General features: G+C 30.1%; 1 protein-coding gene across 3 annotated transcripts in view; it reads right to left on the bottom strand.

Moving 5' to 3' along the window:
* Positions 1 to 11,332, bottom strand: part of LOC106467214 (Bloom syndrome protein homolog) — a 103,047-nt gene that overhangs the window by 29,922 nt on the left and 61,793 nt on the right. For all 3 annotated transcript variants that reach the window (XM_022395348.1, XM_022395349.1, XM_022395350.1), the window contains exons 15-18: positions 9,515 to 9,663; positions 6,786 to 6,923; positions 2,692 to 2,818; positions 1,793 to 1,988 (exon numbers count right to left, since the gene is read on the bottom strand). In XM_022395348.1, the coding sequence (XP_022251056.1) occupies positions 1,793 to 1,988; positions 2,692 to 2,818; positions 6,786 to 6,923; positions 9,515 to 9,663 (610 nt within the window). The remainder of the gene's footprint in view (positions 1 to 1,792; positions 1,989 to 2,691; positions 2,819 to 6,785; positions 6,924 to 9,514; positions 9,664 to 11,332) is intronic.

The following is an 11,332-nucleotide window of genomic DNA, read 5'->3' as shown; positions in this document are numbered from 1 at the left end:
TGACTAAAATTCAAAAAGCGTGTATTGGGGACTGGTGGAGGAACCTCGAGGGGGGAAGAAGGGGGGGGGGGGGGAGCTGTCCAAGTCTGCATTTTTTCTGATCAAAATCCACAGACAATGACAGAATTGCTTGTAGATAGAGAGATCCCTTGGCTCACATGAAAGATGCCATCTCCTAACAAACTACAGCTGACACTACCTCTGCCAATAACACTGTACCTGCAGCCATTGTCACGGGCTGTTGAAAACCAATACTGTCTGTAGATATTGTAAACGAAATAGTAAATTGTGAATTCAAAAATATTGACTGACTACTGGTAATTGAATGAGAAACAGAATTCACAATCAAATAAAGAGATTCAACTCAATAGTGGATTATAAACAATATTTTGAAATGGGAAAATCAGTAACTAAATATATTCCAAATGCACTGATGAAAAGAAAATGTCTGAAATCAAGCACCAGGTCTTAACACTGTTGTGCCAAATTGAGAAATGGCAATTGGGTTCAACTGCATGGAGGGAGTCAGCTGCAATAGAATGGTGTGACATTCCTATTTGTGAAGGGTTGTTACATGCTAATTTGCATACTTAAATGCAGCTAAACCAGGTAACATGTACATGGAACAAGGCAGCAGTTCAAGGCTATTGGCAAGCATAAATTTGCACACTAGAGGGCAGTCAATTTGAGAATAGCTGTAATTGTGAGAGGGGGTAGCTACTCATATTGGAATTTGTATACTATCAGATTAATATGTTGATACCAACTAAACCATGAGCAAATACTATCTTTCTATAGACTAGATGCCAATAAGGTCTGGCTCCACCAAAACAAAGTAAAAATCACATGTCCAAGTTAATATGCCAATTCTTCTACAAGACACAAATGCAAAAGGGAATTCATGATATACCATTCACAGGCATCTCACACAAACGTTTATCATTTTAAGTTGTTTAAACAGGCTCCTTTAAACAGCATATAAAGAAGAAGAGGAAAACATTGTGTATCATGCAAAAGCCTTCTGTATGGGAAACTGTGATGCAGAGCAATAATTCATAACCAGGTTCATCAATTAGAAAATGAGTGGTGGTGGAAGAAAGGGCTTTAAGACCTAGGCATTCATCCCTGTATTGTTACCATAGGTTAATAATAACCCTTTGTATAAATTAGCAAACTTGTGCACAAATATCCCCTCTACACTTACCAATTATTTGCTTGTGGCCACAATCATTTCATTCTTAGTGAAATGTTACATACAACAGTAAATTGAAAAATCAAAAATAGAAAGAACATTGTGTTAAAATATGCTATAAGTTCATCTTTGTATTTTGAAAATAATGTTTTTTCAGTTTTATTAAACGTATATATTATCATAATCACTGTGATTTTATATTACGTGAAGAGTGATAATCACAACAAATAATTCCAAAAGCAACAGAATGGTTAACAATAAATCATGGTTCACTTCAACATTACAGAATTAGAAATTAGGATCAACATCTAAATGTACTTATGTTTATATGTGCATATTAAACTATTACCAATACAAAAAACATACAGATGAAAATGAATATCAAAATTAAACAAGTTTTTCAAATATATCAAAGCTTCTACCAGGAGCTCACAGTGCTCTGAAACAAAAACCTTTCCCTACTATTCTCTACCCATTATGATAATTATTATCACTGATATCAAAAAACTGTTTAGAGCTCAAAAGTAATGGCCAGAAGGTTTCAGTAACTTTATAAGCATGATGTGGCTATACTCTTGTGTAAAATATGTAAGATCTTACTTTCAATTATACGTCGCATACGTTGCACATCCTGGTAGCTGTAAAAAAGTATACACCAAGATGTTTCTCCATCTCGACCAGCACGTCCTGATTCCTGGTAAAACCCCTCTATTGACTTTGGCATAGAATAGTGGATGACAAATCGAACATCAGGTTTATCGATACCCATTCCAAAAGCTATGGTAGCACAGATAACCTGGAATAGTCATCTGTTTTAATTACTAGGTTATTTGAAATCTAACAAGTTTATCAACAAGTAAATCTGATAACTTCTCATGAACTGCCTTACATAAGTCTTTTTTGGATAATTTAATAGCAAGATAAAATTATTTTTAATATATTCATACAAATTGTAAAGGGCACATGAATGCCTACTAATCATTTATAATTTCATGTTTAACTAACTTTCACATTTTACTAGTATTACAGGCATTTAACAGTGTAACCAGATTTAATATTAAGCTTTTTTTAAGATGTCAAATTTAATTTTGTTCATAAAGCATTGTGAAATGTTTTCTTTCTCTCTCAATTCTCTGGACTGATAATGTTATAGTACAGTCATTCTAGATTTTGCCAAGAGAACAACATGAAGTATGGTAATTATTACAAAGCATTGTGTTAAGGAAGAATGTCGATCAATTAATTTTTTGAACAAAAACTACTTAAAACATTTGTGAAAACTGTCTCAGTATGAATTAATTAAAACATAAAGCCAAGGTATATTTATTTATCATATGATTATTATAATGTGATATTTCTTACAAAATCTCAAATGTTGGATAGTATTTTCTCACTAGCATGCATTTCAAACATTTTCAAATAATGCTTTCAAAATAGTTAGTGAGACTTCAACACAAAAAAACATCATTAAATCTGAAAGCTGATTGTATTTTCAATACCTGACATTTGTCATTCAACCACATCTCTTGTATATGATTTCTGTTTTCATTTTCCAGTCCAGCATGATAAGAAATAGCTTTGATCTTATTTTCAGATAAATCTCGAGCTACCTCATCACATTCTCGTCTAAAAAAACAAACCTAAATATCATATCTGTATTTTTCAACTATCAAAGTTTTATTGTATTATAATTAGAGCCAGCTTATCATGTAACACAAAAAAGTTTAATACAAAATGCTGAATTTTTTTAATATTGTCCGAAAAAAAAAAATAATAGAGGGAAAGCAGCAAGTCAACAGCATCCACCAAAAATTCTTGGGCTGTCCTTCACCGAATGGTGAGATTTGACCATCACTCTTACTCACATCTTTAAAATGTGGAATGTTTTTTCAGCAAATCATAAACAAAATATATATTGTGTATATCATATATATCCTCCCCCAAATTAAGTTGCCTTAATCAGATTAATTTCACTGTTTAACTTTGGACAAACTTATCTAAATATCATGGTTCTACATGCCTCTTAGACAAACAATTACATAATTTTTCAACATATATGAAATGTGAAAATGAGATAAACATACTTACTACTGACAAGGAAACCAAATTTGATGAAATAAGTATTCATAATTCTGAACCAACTAATACATAAATTATAGCTTAAAATTTAATTGAATCATAATCATACAGAAAAATATCTACAGCATGGTTATTTGTTTAGAATCAATGTGTATTTTAAAAAACTGAATCATTCATTTGTACTTTAAGGTTCAACAATATGATTCATAGCTTCTTGAAAAAGAATTGTTTGTACATCCCATGTGATTTTCCTGAGGCATGAGTTCACTGCTTAGTTAAATATGTATACGAAAAAATAGTGCTTGAAAGTTCCTTTCAACAGGTTGAAAAGTGTACATGGTCACACTGGATTAGAAGCAATGAATACTCTATATTTAATTTTAAAATATTAATTATCAGAGTATATGATAACATTTGGCATTCACCAATTATGATCCTGTAAAATGATTAGGATCTCAGGTTAATCTTATTGTTACAGATAGCTAGGGATCACAGGGCATGCTATCACGTTTGTATACTTACATTAAAAATGTTATTGAACCACTATTTTATGAATGTATGTCGATAAACCTGGTATCAAATTGTAAATTTTAATTCAAATATTAGTATTATACATTAGTTAATTTCTAAATCAGAAAGTTAAAAAAAAGCTAAATATCGATTTTTGTGTGTCACACTGATATGCCACCACCTAGGTTTGGTCAGATGACACCCACAATACAACATTTATATTTTCATACGAATTATAAATTCAAATTCAAATTTCCGATATTGGCAATTTAGAATATAAAATAAAAACCTCCTAATTTTTCTATTTACCAAGATATCATAATATTCATCAAGTCCGTCATATTGGCTCCACCCACCACTTCATCATTTGAGAAGACTTGTTTATCTGTGCCTGCTTTTTTATACCAAAAACTTTATAACTAATCGAAAGCTATGCATTTCTTCTACATAATTCTGTCACACTTCCTAAGTTACTTACAAGAAAAAAGCTCTTATATCATTGGAAAGTTTAAAGCATTACGATCAAGGCTATGTTGTGAATAAGAATTATATTTTTAGACCCAAATACAATTTAGTTAGGAAGCCTGAAAAATTACAGTGGATTTTGGGGTATTGGTATAGTAACTTAAAACTTTTGTATCCCAAAATGCTTATATAAAGTATAAAAGAATTATTATTTTTTCCATCTCCACATGTGAATTTGGACAAGGCTTAGCAAGTATGGATCACGAGTGCAAACAAGGACTTCAAAGCATCGTAAGTAGTAGAGATCATTGTTTTCCAAACATATTTTATTTACTGTTTTATGTTTGAAGAAAAATAACAGACATTTAAGTATTTATTTGAAAATAATATTAATAATACATATATATATATATATATATGGTAGCCAAGTTTACTTACTTACAGGTAATACTTTGCAAATATCCAGTTGAACTTGCAGTTTGCTGGTGAATAATTTGTTTCTAAAACATGAATCAAGAAATCTAAGCCAAGAATACTAGCCCAATCACAAAAACAAGCCATATTTATAATACTGGAAACTCCACATTTATTGGTTACTGTGTGAGCAAGGTAATATAGGAAACAGAATGTTCATAAGCACTTATACACATTTACACCTTTACCAACACTAAATCCCAACCACCCAGGAACATAACTAGCACCCAAATACTTAACAAGCTTACTGGATCAGATAAACTTTGTACAGAGTCATATCATAAATATCTTCTATCACTTTTATAAAGTAATTTAGACAATTCTTGTTGCAACTGCTGTACTGTAAGGAAGACAGAAAATTCAACCAATTATAGAGTAAAAAGATTGTTACAGCATCCCCACAGTTATTAAACTTACGTATCTAATTTCTATGTAATGTAGAAAATTTATAAGTATTAAATACTGTCTATTAACCCTTTCGCAATAGGAGCCCCTTTAAATACTTTTCTGCGCACGTAACTGTGTTACGTTCAAAATATAATTAAACTCCTTTAATATCAATGTATGTGAATGACATTAATATTATAATGTGTGTTATGATTTTAAGCTTTACTTTATCCAAGTTTTAAGTCCTTTATTTCAAAATAAACCTTTAAAAAACTACTTAAAACTTCAGATGTATTGTCACATGACCATTGAGCTATGAAAATTCTCTACTTTGGCTCTCTGTATTTTAAATAATACAATAGTAGTTAAGTAGATGTACATCTAAACAATAAGATGTTTACAAGACCTTTTGACTCATTCATTTCAAAATTGTCTGAATGAATACAGTTTAAATAAGTAATACATTTTTTCAAATCCAAACAGCTGCCATGCCTACCTTCAACAGATTTGTTTGAGCTTCATAGCCTATGTAGGTGTGTACATAACATGTGTATTGTCATTAGAAGTAGGTCATTTTATGCTATAATATAACAACGTTATTTTGAAATTGGCATGCAGTTGTCATTACGGACTACATGAAATTGACTATAGAATTGTTGGCTACTTGATCGACTACAGCACTTATGGTTGTTTCTTACCTAAATATGTTACACAGAGATACAGTTTAAATTGTATATAGGTCTTATGATTATATTTTAGTTAATTATGTATTAGTTGTGTTTTAAGATGCATAATTAAAAGGCTTAAACATTTTTTAAATATACATCATACTTTGATTCTAATCTCAAGGCTTACGATATTACGTGCTGAATGAAAATTTTGCTGAAGGCTTGTACATCTCCCAAAGAAACTGCAGTATGCTTTGAGGGCACTGTTGGCTTGTTTTGAGATTAATAATAAGTGGTAAATGACAAGAAAAGAAAAAAAAAACATTCAAAATTAAATCTATGTGAAAAGGAAAAGACCTGAAATAATGAATTTAACAAAAGGAAAAAATCTTTAAATATATTCTAGAAAAAAATTAAAAGGTATGTACTTTTTTGTATTTCCAAATTTTAATTATTTCATTGCATTCTACGGTGATGATAATTGTTAGAGTTAGTGATATTGAAGAGAACATGTAAAATATAATATAGATATTTACCTTAAAAAAAGTTTTGATATCCTTTTAGGAGGTTCTAGAGATTATGGAAATGAAATATGAAACTATAAGAGGAAGAAAAGTATTTTTATACTTAAAATGAAAATAACATATTTTTAGTAAAAACACTAAATTATAAAACTGTATATTTGTATACGAGATACTTATGATCTTTAAAAAGCTTTTACCAGTTTTTGACAGAGTACACTAAGAAATTTCAAAATTACTGCATGTAATGTTGTACAAGTGAAAATCGTGTCTCGATTTCTGCAAATTGCATGAGCCTGCAAAAAAAGGGACAAATGAACAAAATTTACAATGTGAAATTTCCTATACGACACGATATCCAATGCATAAAATAGCAGGTAAAGTATATTCAAATACTCCAGAATTATATCATTTAATTCCTTCTCACTAGTAAACAGACCTAACTGAACTAAAAGCATTTATGTGAAAGGATCTGCAGAATTATATTACCGAGACAAACAATAAATGATGCCACACATTCCACTGAACTGAGACTTAATGAGGTCAATAATATCTCGTATAGCAGATTTCCCCTTCTTTTGTCTCATTTCATACTTGAGGTTAGGGCGATTGAAGCTTTGAAGAAACCTGCATAGAAAACAACAAACTGTCATGATACATCAAAGTTCTATTAACAATACACACACACACACAAAACAGTACAACAATTTTAATGGAAAATGTATGATTTGAACATAAAACAAAAGGCATATCAAATTTCATACAAAATTCTTTCAATAGTTAATTTGATTGAAATTTCAAATTAGTTAGCTAATGACACTCTCAAACTTATTCTTCTTAAATATCAAATTATTCACAACTTTGTGACTAGTGGTCTTCAATTATTTTAAATAAGAAAAACAGTATACGACATTGATACATTTAGACTGAACATTTTGTCTTACATCATGCAAGCATTTCTAAATAACAGCCATAATTTTACTTCTATTCTGATAAAAGATTATTTATTACTAAAAAAGAAGTGCCATTTTACAACAATTTTTTAAAATTAACTAACTTCAATATTAACTTCTAATAATCTATTAACTTGTACAATCAGAAAATTAGCAAGTTTTCAAATAGCCTTTGTAAAACAGCATAAACCTTAGAACTTACAACTTAAATGAAAGTACAGTAAACTTTACTATGCACGTTAAATCAATAAAATATATGAAATTTTAATTTACGTCACTACAAACTACTGACAAGCCACATATATATATATATATATTTGTATCTATCACTTAAGATCAATTGGAATTCATTCATTAGTTTAAATCACTGACATTAGATATTAACTGTGGCTTCTTCTAATAATGAATGTGGTGAAAAACCGTGTGCAGTGTCTTACATTGTTAATATGGACCATTTTTAATAATTAATAATTTTACTCATTTTCATTAATCTAATAATTCTCTCTGTGTTATAAACATACATGAAATGTTGTTTGTTTGAAGTTAAGCACAAAGATGCACAATGGGCTATCTGTGCTCTGCCCACCACGGGTATTGAAACCTGGTTTCTAGCATTGTAAGTCTGCAGATATACCGCTGTGCCACTGGGGAGCAAATTTTAATTTGATATTCTTATTACTAGATTATTCATATCAAAAACTCTTTTTATGCATAACATTTATTTATAAGTTTTACAAAAATAGACTATTCTTTTTCACCAGTGAATAAAAAATAAGTAAATGCCCTATGAAAAAAGGAATTCTGTCTAAACACAACTAAATTGATGCACTTAGTATGGATGGCAGCATATGTGAAGTGTTTGTGATGCCATGCAATATGATGTACATCATGTATTCATGTATTTAAAAGTGTAATTGTGTGTTGTCTGAATAGCATTATTCTTTTACTAAACATCAAATTTCTACACATATATCCTATATTTGTTATAATGTTCTTTACAGGAAGTCTGTGTTTCCTACTCAATAACTATTCATGTTACACAAAGTTGAAATGTTATCATAAGGTAATTTAACAGATTTTTGTTTTCTGACACGAAAGTATGACAAATACAGGTACATACATTGGTTGTGTAATAAAAAACAACAGATGAGCAAAGAATTTGTTTGTTTCTTATTTGTTGTTAAGTACAAAGCAAAACAATGGGCTATCTGTGCTGTACCCACCACAAGTATCAAAACCTGGTTTTTAGCAGTGAGCCCTCAGACTTACTGCTGGACCATTGGAGGTTGTGAGCACAGAACAGATTTAGAGAGGAAAAATGGAAGCTAAACAAAAGATATGATAAACATTAAGTAATACTTATAGTATCTAGTCATTATGAGCTTAAAACACAACTCTGAAGAAGCTGGTCAATATTACATAAAAACTTAAACTCAAAACTCAGACTAATCCAAAACAAATACATCCAGTAAACACTACAGGAAATAGATAAAAACAGGATGCACAGAAATCTCATCTGTAGACACAATTCCATAAAAATAAACCACTACAGGAATAAAGTGGTAAAAGGTTGATGGGTCATGACTGGCATCTTAAGATAATAACTCACCAACTACTACAAGAAAAGATTTAGATGGCAAAAACCCCTGTTTGTTACTGTTTATTTTAAAAACTCTTTAAATCCATATACATACAATATTTTATTTCTGCAGACCAATTCATTTTTGAATCATAAAAAATTAGCTAATTAAAGTTGGCAACTGTAACATTATTTAGAGATCAAATTTTTTATGCTAATTTCTATATAATAGGTCAAAGTTTATCTTTTTTTACATATTTAGAATAAACAAGATCTCACTTTTAAAAAAGTAAGCATTTTAAACAAGTTTAAATAAAAGAAAATTCTCAAAAGCTATATTTTTTGTAGCTTTCATCTCTATCAAGTTTTCATAGTCTATACTGAAATACACATTGAATGCTGTAAAAAAAAAATCAAATTAAGTCCACTCAATTTTTTTTTCAATTGAGTGATCAGCTACAGGCCAAGTACTAATTTTTTGTGATACCTATTTTATCTTTGGAAGTTTTGTGAATGATCCAAGTATTGTGCTTGTGCATACACACACATTCTCAAAATACAGATATTAAGTCATCTTTTGTTTTTTGTCAGTTAACGTGCAAGTCTGCAGCTCAAGAGCCATCACTATATAGAAGTTTACTAAAAGGTACTACGTCATCGAAGTCCTAATCTTTCCAAAGTCTCACCATTTTGGTTTCTTCATATCCAGTTGGTGTAAAATATCAATACGAACCCGAGGAGTAGCAGTGGCAGTAAGAGCTATCATCGGAACTCCTGGAAACTTTTCTCGAAGCACTTTTAGACGCTTATAATCTGGTCTGAAATCATGTCCCCACTGAAGAAATTAAACATTTCAAATTAAGAAGTGTGGTTTTGAGTATTATGGCATATTTATACATCCTTGTCAAAATACACTATTAAATGAGCTGTAAGAAACCATGTATTGATACAAAACTTTACCTAATACAAATACAGTTAGAAATTACTTTTATTAAACTGCTATACGAAAAAATAAAATCCTACATAAAAGACCAATACATGTAAAAAGCAAACCAAAAAAAGATACAGTAACCATTTACTCTAGATAGTCAAAATAAGTATTTTCAAATCCTTAACCACGTTTCTTTTTTTAACTCCTAAAAGACAACTCTAAACCTACTACAATAGAATATTTCATATATTGTGCTTACTATCTTCACTTTTTGTTTGGATCTTTTATATAAGGTTTTAAGATTTGTTAGGCCAATAATGCTACACCATCAAATAATTGTAGCTATATATATCATCTGAACACATACAAATAGTATTCTTTTCTGCCTTAAGTGTTTGAATGTCAGCAAAAATTTATGTTTCAGTTTTGAGATGCTTTATTTTAAAATTTAGAGTAAATGTGAGTAAATGGATAGGTGGAGAATGACCTAGAGTAATCTCATATCAGCAGATAATGTCATCTTTACCTTTTCTTCATATTACTTTTCAATGATCATACTGGCTGCTCAGTCCTAGTAATTATTGGCTTTACTTAAATAATACTCAAATCGAATTTAGACAAAATTAATCAGTGTCAGAACACAAGGGGGATTATTTTCCAGTAGTATACACATGTTTGTTGACAATCAATTTCTAAGATAATATCTGTAGCTTGACACTCATATTCAAGGGGCACGTTGGAAAACAGTTGCTGCCATTTTCTGTTAAAGACAGTAATGCACATATTTCATGTGACATCAACACAAGACAGCCTGAGAACCATCCACAAAAAAGACAGGATCAAAGTTAATGTTGTTAGCTATATTATGGTGTAATTAAAAAAAGAGAGAGAACTTTTAATACTTTTTTTCACAGCAATAAACTACCAATACTTGGGAAAGTGTAAATTAAAATAAATCCAGATATTATGAGATTCAAGATCACTGATCTGGCAAAACCTTAATACAAACTCCTCATATAAAACAAACATGTATCTAAAAACAGATACAAAATGAATTTAACCATTTAACCTGAATTAGTTAAAGATAGTTATAAAAGAGGATGGTATACTATGATCATTTTCACAAAAGTAGGTGCTTTAAAAAATGAATTCATATTCCATTACAGAAAACAATATCTATATTTATGTGTTTTATGATACTAGATTATTAAAAAACCAAACTATAAACAGAAAGAGCTGTTATAAACAACAACAAAAAAAAAGCATTAATTCCAATTTTTCATGGACAGGTATGGCCTAGTGTTTAAAAAGCTGAGCTATTTGTTAATAGACCCAATATGTGAACCACACTGTGCTACTGAAGATATCCTACATTTTAAGGTGTTATAATAACTGCTATTTGATTAAGAGTATCTGCATAGAAAGTCGGTCCTGCTGACTTGCTGCCCTCCACTCTGGTCAGCAGCTCTAAGATAAGAATGGTAGTATTTTCAAAATGAGAACCAAAACTTAAGCATTTTTAAATAGTTTACTATTCTTCTTCAGGAGAATAAAATGTTATGTTTAACGAGTG

Source organism: Limulus polyphemus, unplaced genomic scaffold (genome assembly GCF_000517525.1).
Source record: "Limulus polyphemus unplaced genomic scaffold, Limulus_polyphemus-2.1.2 Scaffold2530, whole genome shotgun sequence".
Lineage (NCBI taxonomy): Eukaryota > Metazoa > Arthropoda > Merostomata > Xiphosura > Limulidae > Limulus > Limulus polyphemus.
The sequence above is the reverse complement of the archived record's forward strand: the minus strand, read 5'-3'. Positions and strand labels throughout refer to the sequence as shown.